This window comes from Leucoraja erinacea, chromosome 4 (assembly GCF_028641065.1).
Source record: "Leucoraja erinacea ecotype New England chromosome 4, Leri_hhj_1, whole genome shotgun sequence".
Taxonomy (NCBI): domain Eukaryota; kingdom Metazoa; phylum Chordata; class Chondrichthyes; order Rajiformes; family Rajidae; genus Leucoraja; species Leucoraja erinaceus.
Window position 1 is genome coordinate 50270022 of NC_073380.1, and position 25580 is coordinate 50295601.

A 25580-nucleotide genomic window follows, 5' to 3' on the forward strand; every position below is an offset into this window, starting at 1 on the left:
TAGACTCTTCTTCACCCATTCCTTTTCTCTAGTGATGCTGCCTGTCCCGCTGAGTTACTCCAGCATTTTGTGTCACAGCTTTTTCTGTGATCCTCTCCTACACACTCTGCTCATTTCCAACTCATGAACAGCTAAGGTTTTAGTCTTAGAGATATAGTGTGGAAAGAGGCCCTTTCAGCCCATTCTGACCATTGTTCACCCAAACACTAGTTCTATGTCCTAGACAAGGGGTGACAAACTCGTGGCCCGCGGGTCGGATGAGGCCCGCAAAGGGGTCTGATCCAGCCCGTGGGATGATTTCCCCGGTGCCAGAGTGGGCTGCAGCTGCTCGCGATGCCGGATCGGGCTACGTCCGCGTGTGCGCGACGCGATCTGGTGCGCATGAAGTCGCATTTTGCCCGTGACTTAAAATTAGTTTAAATGAGTTTGACACCCCTGTCCTAGACTGTGCAGTGGCTAATTAACTTACAAACCTGCATGGCTTTGGAATGTGGGAGGAAACTGGAGCATCCAGTTACAGGGAGATCATGCTAACTCCACACAGAGAGCACCCATTGTTAGGATCAAACTCAGGTCTCTGGCGCTGTGAGGCAGCAGCTCTACCAGCTGTGTCACTGTGCCGCCCAAAAGTTGGAACAGTTTTCAGGAATTAAACCCTATTGTAACCTGGCGACTTTCTGTACTTTGTCAAGAAATACTTTCTGCATCCCGCACTTCATTCCCATTCAATGTTATATGAATTGAAGTTTGCCTATTAAACAAAATTAAAATATTAGTTAATTTAAGTGATAATCATTACTGTGTTTGTGTTTCATATTCCACAGAAAGTGAGTTTAGTAAAACATTCAGGTCAAGAAGCATCTGTCATTTATTCCAGTTATAATGAAATATTATTTTAGTGTTGGGAGTGGAGTGACTAAAGGTTTTAATATCAAGGGATGAGCTAGTACTAAGTTATTTGTTGTCTTAACATACAGACACACACTAAATCCCATACACAGTGAGCCTGACCAAATGACCACAAAATCATTGACAGATCAGTTAGGTTAACAAGTGTGTTCATATAAAGAATTAACATTGGAAAACAATAGTTAATCTTTTTCATTTAGAATTCATTGTTGCTCCCATATTGAACATGTGAAAATTATAGCATTCTCTATTAGGAATTGGCATTGAGCCCTTACTGATATTTGGAATCCATCAGTATATTTGAATCTCTATCACTAAATTCCTTGAGTTGTTTATTTTTGAAGGTTAAGGGCCTCTCCCACTTGCCGATTTTTTCGGCGACTGCTGGCGTCGTATCAGTGTCGTCAAAAGATTTTGAACATTCCAAAATCCAGCGGTGACAAAAAAATGTTGCGACACTTGAAAAAACACCGCGTGTCAAACGTCATCACGCCACAAATTTTTTGGTGACCTAATACGTTAGTCAATGATGCGGGCAGTCACTGAAAAAATTGCCAAGCGGGACAGGTCCTTTAGATGCTCTTTGCTGCAGTAGTCTAGTTATGTGTGTGTTAACCGTCATTTGCTCATCACGCAGGTGGCACACGAAGATTTTGTGAATCGCAAAATCCTGGTGCGCTGCACGTGACCGCGCGTCACTGCCTACGTCACCATGCACCATGCGCGCGTAATGCATGCAACGCGTGCGTCGTGACGCGTAAATGATGTCGCGTAAATGACGTGCAAATGACGCCCAAGTGGGACAGGCCCTTAAGTTACTTTAATGTCAATACAGCATGGAAATAGGTCCTTCATCTGACCAAAGTCCATGCCGACCATTGATCACCTGTTCACACTAGTTCTATGTTATTCCATTTTGCCTAGACATTAGGGACAGTTTACAGAGTCCAATTAACCTAAAGACCTGCACATCTTTGGGATGTGTGAGGAAATCAGAGCACCCGGAGGAAACCCATGCGGTCACAGGGAGAATGTGCAAACTCCACACAGACAGCACCCAAGGTCAGGATCTCTGGCTCTACACCACTATGCCACCCCAGTGTCCACCACTTCCAGAAGCTGGTTCAGTGTCTGGAGCACAAAAATGCCACATAGAGGAAAACTGACAAAACCCTTGAGGGCAGCATAAAAGTTAAATAATGGGTGACTTCAACTGGTCAAATTGGTATTGTTTAAACACACCCAAGGCAAACCCTACTGCATGACAGTACTACAAAAGAGTTCATGTTCATAAGTTCTAGGAGCAGAATTGGGCCATTCGGCCCATGAAGTCTACTCTGCCATTTAATCATGGCTGATCTATATTTCCTTCTCAACCCCATTCTCCTGCCTTCTCCCCATAACCCCTGACACCCGCACTAATCAAGAATCTATCAATCTCCGCCTTAAAAATACCATAAACGTGGCCTCCACAATCGTCTGTGGCAATGAATTCCACAGATTCACCACCCTCTGACTAAAGAAAATCCTCCTCATCTCACTTCTTCCCTTCAAATACTCATTATATATTAACCCAATCATTCCTGCGATCATTCTCATAAATGAGCACCTCATCCTTGAATGGAAAATGTGTCAAATTCACTGCAGCATGGGTCTTGCACGGCAGGGGTTTAATTTGAATGAATGAAGTTATCATTGGAACTTAAAGTGCAACATGGGAGCCAATGAACCAGGAAGAAGTAGTGAACAAATGTGACAATATTCCTCAAAAGAAAACACAGTGCAAACAGGTGGAGGTAAGTGTGAAGGATTTGTGCACCATTTATTAGTGAATTGGGATTTTATTCAATACAACATTGACATCATTTGGTGTTCACATTTATATGTGGGACACAAGAAACAGTTGACCAAAAATACTATATTACGGGATACTAATTCTCTAATTCAAAACTTTAGATTCATTCGGTGACTAGTTTAGTAGACCTGCTCAAAGTCTCAAAAATTGCTTCTCGAAAGTCATTCCTTCAGACTCATCGCGTAACAAACTAACCTCCACATCAAAAACATACACACTGTTGATAATATATGTTAGCTTTCTTTTTATCTTCCTCAACACAATTGCCTCACTTTTTCTTTGTTGCTTTCTCCTTTTCAACTTGCTCCTCTTCCTCGGGTAAGAAAACACTTACTGTAAAGTCACCTGTCTCGGTGCCGTATTTGTTTTTCACGAGGATGCTGTATTTGCCAGAGTCCGTGGTCCTGACATCGGTGACGGTAAACGAAGCAAACTTTCCAGATTCAAACTTAAGTATCAGATGATCATCTCCGATGAGTTCCTTTTCGTTCTTCAACCAGGAGACGGCAGGAACTGGATCTCCCCACACGTTACAAGTAAGGTTAAGTGACTACAAACACAATAATGATATTCAATAATTTTATCAACAAACTACAAGATTGCTGTTTAAAACAAAATATGCTTATTTCACACTCAAAATGCATTTTCTTCAGTTTGTACATTTTCTGATAGAGATACAGCATGGAAACAGGCCCTTCGGCCCGCCGAGTCTGCGCCGACCAGCGATCCCCGCACACTAACACTATCCTACACACACGAGAGACAATTTACAATTAAACCAAGCCAATTAACCTACAAAACTGAACATCTTTGGAATGTGGGAGATCCCGGAGAAAAGCCACACAGGTCACAAAATGTACTAACTCTGTACAGACAAGCATCCGTAATCAGTATTGAACCCTGGGTCTCTGGCGCTGTAAGGTAGCAACGGTAGGGCAGGCACCATGGGGCAGTGATAGAGTTGCTGCCTTACAGCACCAGAAACCCGGTTTCGATCCCAACTACAGGTGCTGTCTGTACTGAGTTTGTACTTTTACCCCGTGACCAGGTGGGTTTTCTCCGAGATCTTCGGTTTCCTCCCACACTGATACAGGTTTGTAGTTTTCCTCCCAAGACATACAGATTTGTAGTTTAATTGGCTTGGTATAAATGTAAATTGTCCATAGTGTGTGTAGGATAGCATTACTGTGCGGGGATTGCTGGTCGATGCAGACTCAGTGGGTCAAAGGCACTGCTTCCACGCTGTATCACTAAACTAAACTCTACTGTACCACTAATGCCACTGTGCCGCCATTTAGATTGTAGTCATGTGTATTTGTAATTAGTTCTTTTGTTAATCAGTGGAAAACTACCAGGTGCAACATCTGTCTTAATAATAATTGGAAATCTAGTAGGTCCAATATCTGTGATGATATGTTTGACATATTATTAATCTTTACTTAGTGTAATATTCCATTAAATATAGAAAGTTTGCATCACACTTGCCATCTAGAAGTATGCCAACATTTACCTTTCTTTCTTGGATTGTGACAACATCAGGCAAACCTCCAGTAACCCGAGCGCGATCTAATAGAAGAGATTTCAAAAATGTTTTTGGCGTTACACCAATTAAGCCATGTATCAAATTACAAATCTTTGGAATCTAAAATTATGGGTGTGCAGTCATCTAGTCGAGCCAGAAACGCACAGAGATTAGGTGGGAATTTGGTGTTTTCTCTATGTGGAACACAGAAATATTAGAAGTAGAATGTTAAAACATTATTAATGTCATATCCTTAGCTGGGCATTTCTTGAGGAAATTGCAGAACACTTGACATGCAACTGAAATGGTCCCAGTGAATGCTGGAAGAGGTTTAAAGTGGTGAATAGCTGCCCTCTGAATCAATAACTATGTAATTTCCAGATAAATATATAATTCTATATTCTCAGGAACAAAGTAGGATTTTAAATATATCTATTATAATTATTAGTAAATGATTTATTAAAACTGCAATTTTATATTAATATTTTTATGTAATCATAATATATCTAAGAATGTAATACTCACTTTTCTCAGCAATTGCAGCCTGTCTGTATTTAGAAAGTTGAAAAAGAAATTAAGACAAAATTAACCAATCTACATGTGATGTATACAATCATAAAACATGTTTTATCTCAAAAGAACCATACTTCCTTAGAAGTGCTTGTTTAACTATTAGTGTTCATAAAGATAGGACTCCATTAAGAAGAGGAAATATAAATAATTCTAATGATTTACTCATTGTGGTAGACTGAAGGCAGAAAACCTTGTAATAAATAATATAGCTGTTTACAAACCAACATATTTACATACAAATGACACATGGTAATAAATTATTTAATTAGGTAATAAATTTATTTGAGCTGATTTAGCAATTTAATTTAATGACTTTCTTATTGTTATCCCAATTTACTGGGATGAGAATCCAGTTAAACGATATTGTAGTGTCCTGTGAAAGCACAGCTGTTTAACACTGATAAACATATACAAGAGCTACATCCCAAATAAAAGGAGGGGGGGGGGGATGGGGGGGGGGGGGAAGGGGGGGGGGGGGGGGGGGGGGGGGGGGGGGGGGGGGGGACATGAGAGGAGGACATGAGTGGGGCTGTGGGGAAGAAAGAAAGAGTGGACATGGGGAAAGATCGAGAATGGATAAAGATTGCAAAGGAGACAAGAGATGTACTGACGGTGAAAGAATGGGAATTATGGATGAGGAATGAGAAGAGAATGGATAGTGTGAAGGGGAAAGGAAAATAGTGATGTCAAAATCTTCCAATGCGATGAAGTGAATTTCTAGGGAAGGCTTTAGCAGGAAATTCCTCTTTTTTTTTTAATTAACTTGGAGCAAAAGGGATGTTTGAAAAACTAGGCTTCACCAGAGAACACAGCATCTTCTGTTTTTATCTCACTGATATCAGTCAAGTTTCTGTGTCTACAAATCCAACCCAAGTTGGTAGAGATTGAGTGGGGATTGTTTTGATACATTGATTTGATAGCAAGGTTCACTACTCTCCCAAAACACTTACATAAAGATACATGAATTCAGATTTCAAATTTCAAGGGAGAATAAAAATTGCTACATGGTAATCCAGAGTTACTATATGTTAGCAAATAACAGTGAAAGCATAGACAGATACTTCAGACAAACTTGATGTAAAATGTATCAGTTCAATATATAACTATATAAAATGTCTTTCAAAATATATGATATAGCGTCAAACTCTGTGTGCATTTTTCATCAAGTTAAAAATGACTTGCATTAATGTGTTTCAAGATCTCAGGAAATCCCAACAAAACAATAATTACAGGCAATTAATTATGTTTTGAAATCCAGTCACTATTGTATTGCTGAAAATGTAGCAGGTAACTTGCATGCTCTCACGAAGAGTGGAACACCAATGTCCAGATATCTACTTTATTAATATCCATTGATTGTTAAATACGAGCAATGGCATGGCTACTTTCCTCATCAAAATAATGCAATGAGAGCTTTCAAGCATAGTTTAACATTTCATCCACAATCATGTTTCACCACCTAATTACTAGACTGGAATGTCTCCCCAGATTTCAAGTGACTGAAGCAGGATGGTCCCATGAGAGTGCTGTTAATTTTAAAATTTAAGGTAAGATGGACAAAATGTAATAGGAACCTATGGGATAACTTTTTCACTCAAGTTTTCACTCAAGTGGCGAGCATGTGGATCGAGCTGCCAGCAGGGGAAGTTGAGGAAATATTAGTTGATATTGGAAAAAGTTTTTTCATCTGAGGAAGGACAAGCCATATGCAGAGACGGACCAACTGATTCCTTTGTCTTATCAAGTTTATACTCAAGATTGGACGGGATCTTATAGAAACTTACATTCTTGTGGATCGAGCTGCCAGTCCAGGGGAAGCTTAAGGATAAGGGGGAAATCCTTTAAAACCGAGATGAGAAGAACTTTTTTTACAGAGATTGAATCTCTGGAACTCTCTGCCACAGAGGGTAGTTGAGGCCAGTTCATTGGCTATATTTAAGAGGGAGTTAGATGTGGCCCTTGTGGCTAAGGGGATCAGGGGGTATGGAGAGAAGGCAGGTACGGGATAAAGGATGATCAGCCATGATCATATTGAATGGCGGTGCAGGCTCGAAGGGCCGAATGGCCTACTCCTCACCGTTATTTTCTATGTATACAATGAAACTAGTTTGGACAGGACAAAAGGAGATATTTAGAGGGATATGGGAAATTGGGAGGCAAAAAGGACTAGTTTAGATGACTCATCTCGTTCTGTATGGATGAGTTTGGAAGAAAAGCCTGTTTCTGTGCCGCATGTACCTGTACAGATATAGAAATGCAGTGCAGAAACAGGCCCTTCAGCCCACCAAGTCCACGCTGAACAGCAATCCCCGCATATTAACACTATCCAACACACACAAGGGAAAATTGACATTAATACCAAGCCAATTAACCTACAAACCTGTAAGTCTTTGGAGTGTGGGAGGAAACCAAAGATCTCAGAGAAAAGCTCCACGGGTCATGGGGAGAACGTACAAACTCCTTACAGGTTTGAACCTGGATCTCCAGCGCTGCAAGCGCTGTAAGGCAGCAACTCTACCACTGTGCCCCTTGAATGCTAATCAAACCATAGTTGTAAAGGACACATAGTGTGCGCACTTGTCGTGCATTTAAAAAGGCATATTGAGCAAGTAGAAAATCTGTAGCAGTGGATATACATTCCAGTTAGGCCATGCAACTGAAAAGTCCCCATAAAAATGGACAAATGAAATACTTAGTAAAATGTTAGTACTTACTTCAGCCTCTGGAATTCTGCAAACGCTTCATCAAATACTTGAAGAGGAACAGAGACAGGGATGGTTGTTAAAATGTATCAATTCGTTCAGCAAGTGTAATTAAACGAATGCAACCAAATAGATTTGCAATTTCCTGTCCTGGTGGAAAACTGCTATTGAAGATTGCTTGATACTATGGAAACTGATCAATTTTCTGTTTCAGTTTTTCCCGATAAGTTGCCAACATGCACAATAGGATGAAAATCCACACCAGATGTTCATATTATAATTTCTGCTGTCATGGAATTTCAGTTCTTTCCACAGATCACGCCTCCCATTTTCTATTTAGGAAGGAAATTTGGCCGTTCTGTTGCACCACACCAAACATCACGAAACTTGAGTTTATGACTTCATCCCCACATACCACGTGAAATTCAGAGAAAATTAAATTAACCACACTGACTCCAAACATTTCCCTGTCAAAAGAACTGCCCTTCTTTTTCACCTGAAACGTCACCTGCTCCTTCTCTCCAGAGATGCTGTCTGACCCCCTGAGTTACTACAGTTTTTTGTGTCACCCTTCTTTGAGGCTATTTTTTGAATGCAACTGGTTAAAGAAGTAATGAAACAGGTCTTTTTCTTGAAGCAAGAAAGTCAGATAGAATGGCTGGATCGAAATGAAGGAAAGTGCTTGTGGAGTACCATTCTTCACTATGATAAAGCACTATGACTGAATTGTCAAATGCTGATTCTGAAGTCTTATTTCATCAAATATATAAATTTTCAGAACTTTATAATGCAAGGCGCTATATGGGGTGCACAGCAATCAGCACAGAGTTCAAACTCCATACAAACTGAAAGTAATATAAATTCTGTCAGAATGAATTCATTACTTTCAAAATAGAAATAAATAAAAGTTTAAAAAAATTGTTATTCATAATAAAGAAAGAAAAGATATTCTCATTGATATGGGTCAGCGATGTGCACATATCATTACATTAACTAGTTGACACATTTTGAGATTGGTGCTTCTGATTGGTACCACCGAGATAGCAATGCTTAAGATTTAATCTCCAGTCTTTTAGCAATCATAAAACAATGTCGATTTTTTTAATGTTCTTGTTGCTTCTTGACACAAGGCAATTTTTCACTGATCATAATCAACAGGTGAAGTTTCTAGTTTGTTTTTCCACCTCAAAGTTTATCATTGTTTGACTTTTCAATAGATCTATTCTTAGGAATTGTTCTTGCTTATCAAAGTAAATGGGAAAAATTGTGGGAAAATGGGAATTTATTTAAACTACGTTGGCAGTCAATACGATATTGACTTTGAGCACACCTGCTTAATTATAACATGGACTAAAGGCTCCCTTGAAAAACATTTTTCAGATTAAAGCTCAGTTCCAAAAACATGATGATTATATTATTTACATCCTTCATCTTTCTGAATAACATCTTCAACATGCCATAATTCTTTCCAACACATTTTCTTTATGAATTTTACAAATATTGGAACATAGAGTGTGATTTTATCAGCAAAACATGTGAGAGGAGAGGAAACACATTACAGTCTATCATGGAGCACCTTGGTTTCACTTTATATCAGATTTGACGGTGCCTTGATTGATAATAGTAAAATCAATTCCAGAAATTCTAGTGCCCTGGATCACAAGTAATGTTTATCAGAATGCTGTCAGGATTAGAGGGTTTTAGCCTCAAGGAGTGGTTGGATAGATTTGGATTGTTTTCTCCAGAAAGTCGGAGGTTGAGGGGAGACCCGATAGGTTATGGGAGATAAAAATGATGAGAGGTATGGATAAGGTAGATGGTTGAAACCTTTTTCCCCAGGGTGGAAATGTCCAACACCCGAGGGCATAGCTGCAAGGTGAGAGGGGGAAAGTTTAATGGAGATGTGCGGGGCAAGTTTTTTACACAGAGAATGGTGGGCGCCTTGAATGCATTGCCAGGGTTGGTGGTGGAGGCAGATATGATAGTAAGTAGTTAACAGTTTAGGAAGGCAGTTGCAGCTAAATAGTAGTTTGAGGCTTTTAGATCGGCACATCAAAGGGCGGGGAATAGAGGGATATGGATAATGCACAGGCAGTTGAGATTAGTTGAACTTGGCATCAGGTTCGGCACAAACATTATGGTCTGGAGGGCTCTTTCCTGTGCTGTGCTGTTGTTCTATGTTGAATGTTATATTAACAGGTAATGGCTCACCTAGCTGATTATATTCAAGCCACATTATCAAATATGCTTACACTGCTAAATTGTCCCCATTCATTTGAGGAAAGCTCATTTACATTGCAGGTGGCTTAGATGCTGCCAGCAATGTACAAATATTCCTGATCCCAGCAAATGGGATATGGCCATGAGGAGCTTTGCCCCAAATCTGCTCTGGTCGGCTCTCCATCCGAGCTTCTGGTGGGTTTTCAGTGGGAGGATGGACCAGCAGCAACATTTTATTACAACATCATCATTAAACTGCATGAAGTAGCTCAGTCACCCTTACCAGTTCCGCTCAATTCGACAGATTTTTTGTGACCCTCCTTTCCATCGAAGAGTTCCAGAGTATATTTTCCCTGGTCCTTCTGTGTGGGCTCATTAATCTGCAGCCAGATCTGTTCCCCTGTAACACCACTCTTTACTCTATCCGTCGATGCAAGTTTTGTGTCGCTGCAGATAGACAACTGGCATTTTAAAGGCATTCGGAACTCTAGGTTGCATTTTTAAAAATTCCGTTCCCAAATAATGTAATGAGAAACCAGGTCAAATACCAGGCACTGTTAAACACTGTTAAACTGGCACAACATTTAAAATACATTGAGGCATGCACATGGATAGGAAAGATTTAGAGTAAAGGGATATGCACCCACCACGGGCAGGTGGGGCTAATGTAGATGGGCCAAAGATGGCATGGGCAAGTTCATAAGATGTAGGAGCAGAATTGGGCCATTCAATCATGGCTATTCTATATTTCCCTCTCAACCCCATTCTCCTGCCTTCTCCCCATAACCTCTGACACCTGTACTAATCAAGAATATATCAATAGGCGCCTTAAAATGATCCATTAACGGCCTCCACAGCAGTCTGTGGCAATGGATTCCACATATTCATTACCCTAAAGAAAATGCTCCTCATCGCACTTCTTCCTTTTATTCTGTGGCCTCTGGTCCTAGACTCTCCCACTAGTGGAAACATCCTCTACACATTTACTCTACCCAGGCCTTTCATTATTCGGTAAGTTGGGCCGAAGGGCTTGTTTCCATGCTGACTCTATGACTGACTCTATGACTGAACACCCTACCTAGTTATGCTTCACTGTGAAAAAAAATACAAGAGGAGAGTTTTGGGAGCCTCTCTGATTGAGGCAGCAGTTGGAAAATTAGTCATGGTCAACCCACCTGCAAAGCTCCTAACCTTCAGGTACGAAGTGTATTGAAAATGATTTCTTACTTGTGGTGCCAGATGATCTTCAAATCCTCCAGGTAGTAACTAACAAAGGAGTAGAGTCTGATGCCGTGCTCTGTACTCTGTACCTTCACCTCAGTTGCAGTCAGAGCTACAATGTTAACAAATAAACACTCAGTTTCAAAGGTCAATTTGGGAAAGCGGAAAATTAGCAACAATATGTTCTTCAGAAAAAACTCACCAGCCATACGACAAACTTCAGTTATCAGGTCACTGAAAGCTGCAAAATTAAGATCAAATGAGCTGGATGTAGATATAATAATATTCTTTCTGCTTCAATTTATCATAGATGACACATATTACATTGCAATAGATTCTGCTTCATATTCCTCCTACCTACTTATTTATGCATAGGGAGCCAGTCAAAGGTTAAAATGTCTGTTAATTTAGTTGTTTAACAAAGGAGGTGGGTGGGGAGGAGAGGTTTGTTATATACATGGGAATGTATAGGATTTACAAGTAGCATTACCCAGAGGACTGAAAGCCAATGTTTTTACTTGTAACCTTTGCATTTAATATTTTGCAACTTCACATTACCTCTAATACATCCCTTCATTTTTAGTAGGAAGGAATTGCCAATGCTGGTTTACACCGAAGATAGACACAGCCGGAGTAACTCAATGGGACAGGCAGCATCTCTGGAGAGGAGTCTGGAGAAGGGCAGGGCTGCCAACATTGGGTGAAAGTTGGGTGTGAAAAATTGTGGGAGACCAAGCCTGAGGTGTCCCCCCTCCCATTGGTACAGAGCTTTCACATTTTTCAGCTTGAAATTGTGCAGTCTGGTGCATACTGTAGTGAGTCTTTTAACTTGCACTTGAATGCAATATTTATGATTTAAATTGGATTAGCTATGAATAAGGTTAGGCTAAATTACATTCCAAATTACATTCCACAGTACAGCCAGGCTCTGATCAACAGGTGCAGCACATGAATGATCTTAACATATTCATGTATGGAAATCAGATTATAATCAAACACTTGGCCCATGTTGACCAACCTGGGTCTCACTGCACACCTGGTACTACTCCTGACCCTGACTCCAGTTGCATACCTTCTCTCATTCCTGACCCTGAGTCCAGCTTTACACCTGGCCCCCTATTCTACCCTGATCATAGCTGCTTAGCTGCTTAGGTTCCCAGTCCTGAACATTCCCATTGTCCCAACTTTGACTGCACACCTAGTACTATCCCAGATCTTGACTGGATGCACACTTGGCCTTGCTCCTAGCCCCTCTGCACTGACAATATATCTGGCCCACACATAAAGCCCCATATCTGACCCCCTGGACTTAACCTATTACGTTCAAGTCCACAGGTGCTTATCTAATGCAGTAATCTTTTATGGGGCACTTCACAGACCAAATTGTCTACAACAAAATTTGCCACATCCATTGGCTTCCTAGTTATCTAACATGCTAATTACTTTGTCAAAGAAGTCATCAATTGTTTGAACACAATTTCTCATCCATAACATTATACTCACTCAGCTCTATAAGTATTCTATTACCATTTCCTTCATTTTCTTAACAAACTGTTCTGAAGTCATTTTCACCCCCAATATTTTCAGTATTTTGCTCTCTTCCTCTCAGCTGGGACTTTTCCGAAATGCAAAGTCCAATAACTATATATTTAAGCAATATTATTCTATTAAATGTGATCTTGAGAGTACATAATATTTTCTGTGGTATTCATAACACAACAATGATAAAAAAAATCTTTGTTTTGATTGCACCTACCAACATGCATACATTATTATATTACAGTTAATATGTACCGAGGGCAAATCTTTGTTCCAATGCTCCCCATTCCCAATTACTTTTACATTGAAGTTCCCCGCTCACATCTGGCAATGATCTCTGTCTGAACCAGGGGCCACAGAGCTTTTTTTAAAGTGGGCTGAGCGATTACTGATCACTGGCCTTAGGGTGTAACTGGCGAGAGAGTGGAGCAATTAAGTGGGGGGAGGGTGTGGGAGGGGGAGCGTCCCCCCTCCCACGGTAGGGACCTTTTGAAATGTTATGTATTAAAATCATGTTTTAGTGCATTGTAGAAATATGATTTCAATGTTTTTTGTTTGAAGTATTTTTAAGAGGTAACTTTTTAAGGGGTAACTTTTTCCACACAAAGGGTGATGGGTGTATGGAACAAGCTGCCAGAGGAGGTAGTTGAGGCAGGGACTATCCCAACATTTAAGAAACAGTTCGACTGATACATGGATAGGACAGGTTTGGAGGGATATGGACCAAAAGCAGGTGGTGTAGCTGGGACATGTTGGCGGGTGTGGGCAAGTTGCGCCGAAGGGCCTGTTTTCATACTGTATCACTATGACTACATTATACGTCCACCATGCATGAATGCTTCAAAATCAAGTGGTCGAGTTTTATTGCCATATACTCAAGCATAGAAAAATAGAAAATAAGTGCAGGAATAGGCCATCGGCCCTTCGAGCCAGCACTGCCTTTCAATATGATCATGGCTGTTCATTTAAAATCAGTACCTCGTTCCTGATTTTCCCCCATATCCCTTGATTTTGTTAGCCCCAAGAGCTAAATGTAACTCTCTCTTGAAAACATCCAGTGAATTGGCCTGCACTGCCTTCTGTGGCAGAGAATTCCACAGATTCACAACTTTCTGCGTGAAGAAGGTTTGTCCCCATCTCAGTCTGAACTGGCCTACCCTTTATTTTTAAACTGTGACCTGTGGTTCTGAACTCCCCCAACATCGGGAACATTTTTCCTGCAATTAAAGTAAGTGAAAATCTAGCAGGCAAGCAGGATGCTTTCACCAATCACCCCCATTTGAAGTCCACTATCTTCCACTGCTTCTACCCAGTGTTTGGTACTTACTTCTGGTTGTCCTCCAGGATGCACCGAGCCGCAGCCTGATCCATGCCAGTCACCTGGGTGAATTCGGCACAGAGTCTCTCACGGCAGCGGCGCAACGCTTCCGACGCCTCCGACGGCCTGGGACTCTTGAACTGAGGCTGCTCCATGGCCAGAGTGCATGCCTCCGATGGCCCTGAGGCTTGCACTGAGGCTGCTCCATGGCCGGAGCTGCAGTGAGTGACTCGCCAGCCCGGCAAACACTCGCCAGCTCCGGCTCCCCGTCCGCATCTGACCCCACCACTGCTTCTGCTTCTGCTTCTACTTTCATCCCTCCCTCAGCCCTGGCTCTCCAACACCCGCGGCCCATGCACTTTTGAAATTTTCGTTGATCACAGAATTTCTCACGACAGAGTGTGCGAAATTTGTGGTCAGCGTGAGAGCGTGAGAATTTGGCCAAATGCATGATTCTCACGCTCAATGCGTGAGAGTTGGCAGCTGTAAGAAGGGTCTCGACCCAAAATATTTGTTCTCTCCAAAGAAGCTGCCTATCCCGTGGTGTTACTCCAGCATTTTGTGTCTATCCCTTAATTTTTGTTATCTGGTGTCATTCTCGAGGGAGCTAGAAATAAAGGAAGAAAACGCTGGAAACACTCAGGAAGCAGGTCAACCAACAAATCCTGAGTATTTCTAGCAATTTATGCTTTTTATTTCAGATTTCTAGCATCTACAGTCTTATTTCTTTTTCAGGGGGTCCACTATTGAATGTGGTTAAATCTGGAATAACCTAAGCATCAATTCAAGCTCATGGCCTATATTTTTCGGGTCTGTTACCATCTAAACATATATTATGATGCACAACAGATTTAAAGCAGGGGGCATAGTGAAAAGCTTATTGTTATGTGCTAACCTGTAACCAGATTGTGAAAAGAGAGCCAAAATGGAAGGAGGCTGTGGGAACAGATCAGAGCTTTACTCATGGATGGACTGGGATCTCAAGGGTCACATTGGAGTATCAAGAATGGGGTGGAGGGTGGATGAGAGGAGTGCTATAGGCTGCTTTGGGAGGTCAGGGGCATAGCTGGGCCAGAGTCTAATGATTGTAATTCCTGATGGTGAACTCCACTGAGTGTGGTTTATGTTGGCAACAAAAAGAGCTAAATCTTCATTTCACTTCTATAGAGGAAGTTTCACTTCCACAGGCTTTGTAAAAAGTCTTAAAACTGGGCCATCATTAATATCTGGGTCACATTCTTCAGATTATATTTTCTTTAGTACCTGTACCTCACCTGGCTTGTGCATATGACAATTAACTCAACTCGACTTCATTTGAAAGTGTGACTTTAGAGTTGGCAATTCCTCAGCCAGCGATCAGCTGGATGGCTTCCAAGTGGGTCGGCAATCCCCTAGAGAAGGCTCCAAGATCAAAGCAGTTTGGTCCGCTCCTGATAATTGATTATTCCTAATCTCCATGAGGGGGTAATTTTGGGAACAATTTGATTCCCAACCCTACAGATCTTTTCACGGGAGTATGTTCTGATGTGGGTGAGATTACAAGGAGGGTACTCCTGCCGCCAGCTTTCCCAGGTCAGCCGTGAAAAGCAGATTAAATCAGTCACCAGCTCGAGTGAGGTACTTGCATTGGCAACCTGCCCAGATCAGTGGGTTGACAGCCTAGGCCTTCAGAACACTGCTTAACACCTGGACGTTGGCTTGTTGAAACCGTGTTCCTAACACATTCACAATTGCTCTTGATTTAACTCCTTACTGACCGCCAACCACACATTCTCAATCATGTAAAATCTGGGACATGGTAAATGTCAGTAAAACCGTACCTTTCTCAAGCAGTCGAAGTACACTTGAATCTCTTCCTCTGTCGTCTTTCAGTACAATTTCATAAACACCAGCGTCCTTCTTTGAAAACTATTGGTAAATATTAAATCAGGAATATTGCATCAAGCACAGATATTTATGTTTACCATAATTATTCTTTGCCAGCAACCTTTTGAAAATGTGGCCTGTGTGCCTTTTAAAAATAAATTCCAATATTCACATACAAACTCTAGTGGAGTTTATATCAGCTTATTTTAGGATGGTAATAAGGAGGTATGTATGTATGTATAAAAATCTGCAGCGAATCACATTGCTATTTCATATTGTGGTGAGGCGATTTAAAGTACTAATAATCCAGATATACCCTTTAATTTTCTGTTGGCTTTGGAAGCAAGGCTGTGATAAATTTATCTCTATAGTCAAATAGCCCAAATGCGTGCTGGGGGTTCATAAGTTTGTAAGTTCTAGGAGCAGAATTAAGACATTTGGTCCCATCATATTACTCCGCCATTCAATCATAGCTGATCTATCTTTCCCTCTCAACCCCATTCTCCTGCCTTCTCCCCATCACCACTGACTCCCGTACTAATCAAGAATCTGTCAATCTCTGCCTTAATAAATATCTCTGCTGCCAATATACATTTCCTTTGACATTAATTAGTAGAACTGCTTTCCATCTTTGCTGGCAGCTGTTCTCTTATACGTTGAGCTATTCCTAGAAACTTTGATGTGTGGTGTGGGTTAATTTAGTGCAGTAATTCAATAGATTGATTTTTTTTTGACTGGAGAGGAATGCAATATAGAAACATAGAAAATAGGTGCAGGAGGAGGCCATTTGGCCCTTCGAGCCAACACCGCCATTCATTCTGATCATGGCTGATCGACCCCTATCAATAACCCGTGCCTGCCTTCTCCCCATATCCCTTGACTCCACTAGCCCTTAGAGCTCTATCTAACTGTCTCTTAAATCCATCTAGTGACTTGGCCTCCACTGCCCTCTGTGGCAGGGAATGACATAAATTTTGTAGAGTTTTGGGTTGGGCTTTTCAACTCTGAAAATTCAACCAGGCATTTTTAGATGGAATTCACTCCAGAAAACCTGATGCGATTTCTGCATCAGAAATCAGGTGGCAAGGTGGTGCAGTGGTAGAGCTGCTGCCTTACAGCACCAGAGACCCGGGTTTGATCCTGACTACGAGTGCTTGTCTGCACAGAGTTTGTACGTTCTCCCCTGACCTGCGTGGGATTTCTCCAGGTAGCTCCGGTTTCTTCCCACACTCCAAAGACATAGAAACATAGAATATAGGTGCAGGAGTAGGCCATTCGGCCCTTCGAGCCTGCACCGCCATTCGATTTGATCATGGCTGATCATCCAACTCAGTATCCCGTACCTGCCTTCTCTCCATACCCCCTGATCCCTTTAGCCACAAGGGCCACATCTAACTCCCTCTTAAATATAGCCAATGAACTGGCCTCAACTACCTTCTGTGGCAGAGAATTCCACAGATTCACCACTCTCTGTGTAAAAAATTATTTTCTCATCTCGGTCCTAAAAGACTTCCCTCTTATCCGTAAACTGTGACCCCTAGTTCTGGACTTCCCCAACATCGGGAATAATCTTCCTGCATCCAGCCTGTCCAACCCCTTAAGAATTTTGTAAGTTTCTATAAGATCCCCCCCTCAATGTTCTGAATTCCAGCGTGTACAAGCCGAGTCTATCCAGTCTTTCTTCATATGAAAATCCTGCCATCCGTCTGGTGAACCTTCTCTGTACTCCCTCTATGGCAAGAATGTCTTTCCTCAGATTAGGAGACCAAAACTGTACGCAATACTCCAGGTGTGGTCTCACCAAGACCCTGTACAACTGCAGTAGAACCTCCCTGCTCTTATACTCAAATCCTTTTGCAATGAAAGCTAACATACCATTTGCTTTCTTCACTGCCTGCTGCACCTGCATTCCTACTTTCAATGACTGGTGTACCATGACACCCAGGTCTCGTTGCATCTCCCTTTTTCCTAATCGGCCACCATTCAGATAATACAAAGACGTACAAGTTTGTAGGCCAATTGGCACGGTATAATTGTATTTTGTCCCAAGTGTGTGTGGGATGGTGCTAGTGTACGAGGATCTCTGGTCGGCGCCATCTCAGTAGGCCAAAGGGTCTGTTTCCGCAAACTAAACTAAACAAATGTGTACATTCATGGAATTCCCGCTGCATTATTCCTGTCTGGAAATTAGTACATTGTTTTAGCTGGGAAAAACATTGGGTATTCCAGGGACAACCAGGCTGTCACTGCAGTACCTCAGGTTGTAATTTCATTCAGGGAAGTGTCACCCTCCAACTCCTCTCCTTGTACCTCCATGCTGCCAGCATAACCCTGCACATTCTCTCACATCTCACCCCCAACTTGGCATTGGCCTGAATCCTTCAATGTCCTGACCAATCCAGGACACCGGCACTGATATCCAAGCCTGCCCCTCAGCAGATCCTCCTCCACGACCTTTCCTGTGTACCGGGAATTAGGTCACACCCGCATCCCTGGATTGGTCTGTCCAACAATTCAATTCAATTCAATTATACTTTTATTGCCACATATACCTAGGTACAGTGAAATACTTTGATGTGCATACAACCCTGCAGATCTCACCTAGGCAGTACTCAAGTGTCACATCATGTCTACTGCCGACAAAGTTACAAAAGTTCACCGAACATTTCTATCTACTGCCTGCCCATTGCAAGTTGTGGGCCCCCCCCCCCCCCCCCCCCCCCCCCCCCCGCTGGTTCCCCCCATTCAATCGTGGTGGCTCCCTGCTGGTCCCTCCATTGTTCTTGACGGTTCACCCCACTTATGATGACCATTCAGCATTGGTACTGATTTCCAATACTCAATATCCTGCTGGGCCCAGGGTTGAGAGCTGCCTGCTCCTGCGGTCTCCAAGTCAACTCGAACAAGGAATCCGTCAAGAAAAATAGATGTTCGTGGTGGCATTAAAACTCCACAACATGTGTGGGAAACCTGTGTCCACATTTCCCGACTGCAGTGGTTCCATCTATTGCTTCAACCCTGCTGCCTCTAACAGGTCACACTTCCTATTGTCCGGGTAATTAGTCTAGATATCTGAACATTACTTTCATACCTGTTGCACCAACAAAGTACACACACCATCCTTGAAGTCATGCTTCTCATCAAACATTATCTCTCTGTCATCTTTATACCAGATGATTGATGTCTCTTTCTTAATATTAGCCACCTAAATGGAAAGAAAGAAAAGAGGAGTTTTAGCTCATATGTTTGGTTCTCCCTTTCTTCTGAAATGTTCCAGGCGGCACAGTGGTGCAGTGGTAGAGACCCGGGTTCGATCCTGACTACGGATGCTTATCTATACGGAGTTTGTATGTTCTCCCAGTGAATCTCCCAGTGCATTAATGGGTTTTCTCCAGGATCTCTGGTTTCCTCCCACACTCCAAAAACATATGGGCTTGTAGGTTAATTGGCTTTGTATAATTTTAAAATGTACCTAGTGCATGTAGGATAGTGTGAGGATTGCTGGGCGGCGCAGACTCGGTGGGCCGAAGGGCCTGTTTCCACGCTGTATCTCTAAACTAAATTAAAAGATTCACAAGCATGGCAATGGGGTGTTCTATTTGTTTTTCACCTCTTCTCAAAACCTCTCTCCAAACAATTCCTCGAGTTGGCCTGTGATTCAATTAGCATTCGTTAATCTCAGAAAATTATAGAAAATGTGATATTTGGCATTAATATTGTTCTTTTAAAATATATTAATTCCTATTTGGAAGGGCCCATCTATCAGCATGACATCTGGAATAGAAAAATAAAAGGTCAGGGATGTTCCCTTCCCAATCACTTTTCTAATGCATAATAGGATTTATGCATTAACTCCAGTGTTGTTGCTGTGTTTTGCATGCTTTTACAACTTTTATATAAAGAAAACACTGACTATTATCTTTCTCTTCCGGACAAGATACTTAACTGCCCTTTAAATATTTAAGTCATTAACTCTTTTATTGAATTGGAGAATCAAAGAGCATGCTTTAACAAAATAATTGCTTCACCTTGCATTTCAAAAGTACGTTGCATTCGCTTGTAACTTCCCATTCAAGATACTCAACAAAATGTGGACCTGTTGGCACAGAATTTTCCACAAGATTAAAAATAATTCAGTTTTGTTTTTATCCCATTGATGGAATGGACATAGATTTCATCTCGTGTGTTTTATCATCTGTCTTTACATTTAAAGAAAACATTTCTATGACTTTCTTAGCATTTTTGTTAGCAAGGATCTGCTTAAGAAGTAATAATGTTATATCATTGGTTTCATAAACAACTATATTGTATCTGATAGGAAGGGAGTGGATACATTAAGTGCTGGTGTAACTCAGCAGATCAAGGCAGCATCTCTGGAGAATATGGATAGGTGATATTTTGGTTCAGGACCCTTCAGGCGGATTGTGGTGGTCGGGGGAAGGGGTGAGAAAGCTGGAAGAGAGGACAAAGCCTGGTAAGTGATTGGTAGTTACAGGTGAGTGTGAGAGAGGGTTTGGATAGACAGATTGTTGGACACTGGCCAGAGATGAAAAGACAAAAGGTGTGAATCAAGGATGGAAAAAATGTGAATTGTGAGTCAACCCCATTTTACCTTGGGCTGATGGTCCTGTGAATAGGGACAGGGAGAGGCAGCAATCAAGTGATGCAGTGTGGTATTAGCTCCTGATTATAGTCCATGGAGGTTCGGTTAGATACCTGTGGCAAGTGGTTGCTCAGCTGAAGGAAAAATATGTTACCCCGCAGATAGCTCGCATAGAGAAGCAAATAAACCTTGGATCTTTTCCCAGTTACTTGGAAATGGGTCACAAGGGCAACAATATTTCAGGCCTGGGCTAACATTTATCCAGCATCAGATTCATTGGTTGCATCCAACACAACTCTCAGAAAGTGGAGCTTCCAGGGGAAACCTACAACCTTCAATCATAGAGTCATAGAATGATAAAGTGGGGAAACAGGCCCTTCGGGCCAACTTGCCCACACCGGCCAACATGTCCCAGCTACACTAGTCCCGCCTGCCTGCATTTAGTCCATATCCCTCCAAACTTGTCCTATCCATGTACATATCTAACTGTTTTTTAAAAGTTGAGATAGTCCCAGCCTCAACTACTTCCTCTGACAGCTTGTTCTTTACACAAACCACCCTTTGCTTACAAGACACACGAAGAGCACATTCACAGACTTGGACACAACCTATTGTGGCTCAACCCTTGTTTTGTAAGTGCTCCGCAAGACATCTTTGCTGTTGCGATCTATGCTTCCATTATAAAGCCTGACATCACCTGGAAGACTAGTCGGTTGACGGGACCAGGAACTTTGCCCGAGGGCTCGTCAGGGCCCACCTGAAGGCTCATAGGACGGAGTAACCGACTGCTGACATTGGGCACAAGGAGGGTGAACTGGGGTAATGCCTCTAATGCCTTCAAGGATGGCTGTAGGGGGCACTCCTGGGACACAAAGATGGTCAGGAGAGGAAAGCAGATGGACGTCTGTCCATGGGAACTGCTCCAGTCCACTGAGTGCATGGGCCAACCGGAATTTGGACTTTGAATGATGGTGCCAAAAAATGGCAGGGGTAGCTTGTGTAATATATGCAAAATGAATTTCACTGTGCAGTTACATATGTGACAAATAAGACACCATTGACCATAGGACAGCACTCAAGGTTAGGATCGAACCCGTCTCTGGCGCTTTGAGACAGCAGCTCTACATGTGGGCTACATGTGACACTCCACTACTGCATCCTACCTTCCTCAGCCCCCAGCCTTCCCAATTCACTTCTCCAACAGCCTTTTACACTGCTGTCCTTTTGCTGCGAAGGGTGGAACATTCTCGAGTATGTTGCACTATATCTCGTTTCCCAGTGATCTCAGCAACAAGATCCCAAAGGATCTCTTGCTTAGTTCTTTAGCCTTGGATCAAAGTAATTGTGATAGCTTTTTTTGCCCGAAACCTTTCAGGAGAAGGGTTGGCCTTTTGTTCTTTATGGAAAGCACGTTCACACATCAAGAATTGATGAATTCCAGTTTCTGCATAACAGTGCGTTAGTCGAAAAGTGTATTACCTTGTTTCCTGAGCCACTCGCCTCTCTGGAATTCTGCCTCTTTCTGCAGATTCTTAAACACTGAAAGTAGGAATAAAACACAAGAACAGTTGAAGTCTCACTCAGAATTTGTGACATCAAATTGATCGACATTGGCTTGTCATCAGTTTCACTGATTCTGTGCATCTTAGGCAAAAATCAGAAAAATTGTATTTGTGAATCAATGCTCTTTTACAGGCCGTGGAGCTTGGCAGCTTTCCCCATTACAATCATAGGATTGCAGATTGGTAGAATAGTCTCCAGAAATGAACAAATTACACTTCCTAGTGGGAGACATTCTGCAAATAGATTTTTAATGATGTACTCAAACATACCAGACAAAATTAAATATATTATTTTATGTCCATGGATTGTAATTCGCTCAAATAGTTCAAAGGTTGATAGCTTGAGTTCATGTCATACTTGCAGAATTAGGCCATTCAGTCCATCTACTTCACCATTTAATCGTGGTTGATCTATCTTTCCCTCTCAACCCTATTCTCCTGTCTTCTCCCCAAAACATTTGACACCCTTATTAATTAAGAAACTGTCAATCTTTGCTTTAAAATACTCTTTCTGCAGATTCTTAAATACTGAAAGAAGTTCATAAGTTCATAAGTTATTGGAGCCAGAGAAGACCATTCAGCCCATCAAGTCTACTCCACCATTCAAACATGAATGATCTATCTTTCCCTCTCATTCTGCTCATATCGCTTATGAACCTATGCCAACATAATGGAATGATACAGCGGGTTGGATGCAATGTTGGAATCATCTACATTCAATGAACATCACAAATTGTGCAGTAAAAAAATGTGCTTCAGTAGACTCTTTTAGAAATACATCAAGAGATGACCTATAAATAGTGCTATTAATAAGTGAATTTAAAATTAGAATCTTAGTATTATTCAGTGCATCCTATCTCTATTAATTGTGATTGGCATCTGTGTACACAAAGCCTATCATAGAAACATAGAAAATAAGTGCAGGAGTAGGCCATTTGGCCCTATGAGCCAGCACCGCCATTCAATATGATCATGGCTGATCATCCAGAATCAGTCCCCTGTTCTCGCTTTCTCCCCATATCCTTTGATTCCATTTGCCTTAAGAGTTATATCTAACTCTCTCTTGAATCCATCCAGTGAATTGGCCTCCACTGCCTTCTGTGGCAGAGAATTCCACAGATTCACAATTCTCTGGATGAAAAAGCTTTTCCTCATCTCTATCCTAAAACACTTACCCCTTATTCTTAAAGTGTGATCCCTGGTTCTGGACTCTCCCAACATTGGGAACATTTTTCCTGCATCTAGCATGCCCAATCTCTTAAGAATTTTAAATGTTTCCACAAGATCCCCCTCTAATCATTCTAAATTCCAGTGATATAAGCCCAGTCGATCCATTCTTTCATCATATGTCAGTCCCGCCATCCCAGGAATTAACCTGGTGAACCTACACTACACTCCCTCAATAACAAGAATGTCCTTCCTCAAATTAGGAGATCAAAACTGCACACAATACTCCAGGTGCGGTCTCACCAGGGCCCTGTACAACCGTGGTAGGCCTCCTTGCTCCTATACTCAAATCCTCCCGCAATGAAGGCCAACATACCATTAACTTTCTTCACTGCCTGATGCACTTGCATGCTTACTTTCAGACTGATGCACAAGGACACCTAGGTCTCATTGCACCTCCCCTTTTCCTAATCTGACACCATTCAGATAATAATCTGCCTTCTTGTTCTTGCCACCAAAGTAGATAACCTCACATTTACCCACATTATACTGCATCTCCCATGCTTCTGCCCACCCACCCAACCTATCCAAGTCACCCTGCAGCCTCATAGCATCCTTGCAACTCACACTGCCACCTAGTTTTGTGTAATCTGCAAACTTGGAGATGCTACATTTAATTCCTACATCTAAATCGTTAATATATATATTGTAAATAACTGGGGTCCCATCACTGAGCCTTGTGGCACCCCACTAGTCACTGCGGTACAAGGACTCACCATCTCCAATCAGAACCAGAGTCGACTGGTTACTTGCTTTACCATCTTGGAGTTGAACAGTGAACGTGCCTTCATCTATATCCTCCAATTTCTCCATAATCATTTCCACCAATCCAGTCTTGTGATCAACCTTTATTTTATATTTCTGGAAAGGACAAAGGATGTTTGAAACAAAATAAAAGCAATTTTACTTGCAGGCCTCCTCATTCTGTGGGATATTATATCACAATGGCATAATTATATGATGTATTTAACATGGCCAAAAGCATTACAGGAGAGATATCACAGTTGATTTCAAATTGAGCCACCTATATATATATATTAGAGAAGAAGCCAAAAGGCTTGGTTGAAGAATTGGGTCAGAGAACCAGTGGTCACGGTGGTGCAGCAGTAGAGTTGCTGCCTTACAGCGAATGCAGCGCTGGAGACACGGGTTCGATCCCGACTACTCTGTACGGAGTTTGTATGTTCTCCCAGTGACCTGCATGGGTTTTCTCCGAGATCTTCGGCTTCCTCCCACACGCCAAAGACATACAGGTTTGTAAGTAAATTGGCTTGGTAAATGTAAAAATTGTCCCTGGTGGGTGTAGGATAGTGTTAATGTGCGGGGATCGTTGGTCGGCGCGGACCCGGTGGGCCAAAGGACCTGTTTCTGCACTGTATTTCTCATCTAAACTAAACTAAACCATAAGATAAGATAGAATCACATAGGATGAACAGCATGGAAACAGGTTACTTGGCTTATCAGATTAATGTTTGCATTTATGTTTCACTCAAGTTGCTTTTTTCTTGCTGAATTGTTTGGCTTCTTTTCGGCCTCGAGGTTAGTTTTGTTTAGTTTTTTAGTTTATTTTATTTTAGATACATCATGGAAACAACCTCTTTGTCCCACAGAGTCCACACCGATCAGTGATCACCCAGGAAGGAACTACAGATGCTGGTTTAAACCGAAGATAGACAGACACAAAAAGCTGGAGTAACTCAGCAGGACAGGCAGCATCTCTGGAGAGAAGAAATGGGTGATGTTTCAGGTCAAAACCCTTCTTCAGAGGATGCTTCCACTAGTGGGAAAGTCTAGGACTAGAGGTCATAACCTCAGAACTAAAGGACGTTCTTTTAGGAAGGAGATGATGAGAAATTTATTTAGTCACAGGGTGGTGAATCTGTGGAAGGCTGTAGAGGCCTGTAGAGGCCAAATCAGTGGATATTTTTAAGGCAGAGATAGATAGATTCTTGATTATTACAGGTGTCAGAGGTTATGGGGAGAAGGCAGGAGAATGGGGTTAGGAGAGAGAGAGATACAGTAGATCAGCCATTATCAACCTCTTATTTTGAACCTGTGACTATGGTAATCTCATTCAGGACAGGATGAAGAAGGGTCTTGACCCCAAAACGTCGCCCATTTCTTCTATCCATAGATGCTGCCTGTCCCGCTGAGTTACTCCAGTTTTTTGTGCCATCAGCCATACACTAGTTCTATCTTACATACTAGGGACAATTTATAGAAGCTAATTAACCCACAAACCTGCATCTTTGTAGTGTGAGAGGAAACTGGATCATGTGGAGAAACCTGTGTACCTGGAGAAAACCCATGCATTTACAGGGAGAATATACAAACTCCCTGTAAACCTGGTCTGAAGAAGGGTCTCGACATACAGGTTTGTAGGTTATTTTGGCTTCGGTAAATATTATACATTGTCCCTGTCCTGTAAGAAAGTGCTATTGTACGGGGTCGCTGGTCGGCACA

At 41.9% G+C, this 25580-nt stretch overlaps 1 protein-coding gene across 4 annotated transcripts in view; it reads right to left on the reverse strand.

The window, feature by feature from the left end:
• myom1b (myomesin 1b) overlaps positions 1-25580 on the reverse strand; it is a 113022-nt gene that overhangs the window by 18632 nt on the left and 68810 nt on the right. For 2 of the 4 annotated variants that reach the window (XM_055634204.1, XM_055634205.1), the window contains 12 exons: positions 23834-23978; positions 21808-21867; positions 19754-19821; positions 18817-18930; positions 15680-15767; positions 11205-11243; positions 11009-11114; positions 10065-10228; positions 7574-7610; positions 4812-4834; positions 4275-4330; positions 3099-3314 (listed from right to left, as the gene is read on the reverse strand). In XM_055634204.1, coding sequence (XP_055490179.1) covers positions 3099-3314; positions 4275-4330; positions 4812-4834; positions 7574-7610; positions 10065-10228; positions 11009-11114; positions 11205-11243; positions 15680-15767; positions 18817-18930; positions 19754-19821; positions 21808-21867; positions 23834-23978 — 1116 coding nt within the window. Of the gene's footprint in view, positions 1-2700; positions 3315-4274; positions 4331-4811; positions 4835-7573; positions 7611-10064; positions 10229-11008; positions 11115-11204; positions 11244-15679; positions 15768-18816; positions 18931-19753; positions 19822-21807; positions 21868-23833; positions 23979-25580 lie in introns of those variants that run through there. The other 2 variants (XM_055634203.1, XM_055634206.1) reach the window with 1 other exon arrangement.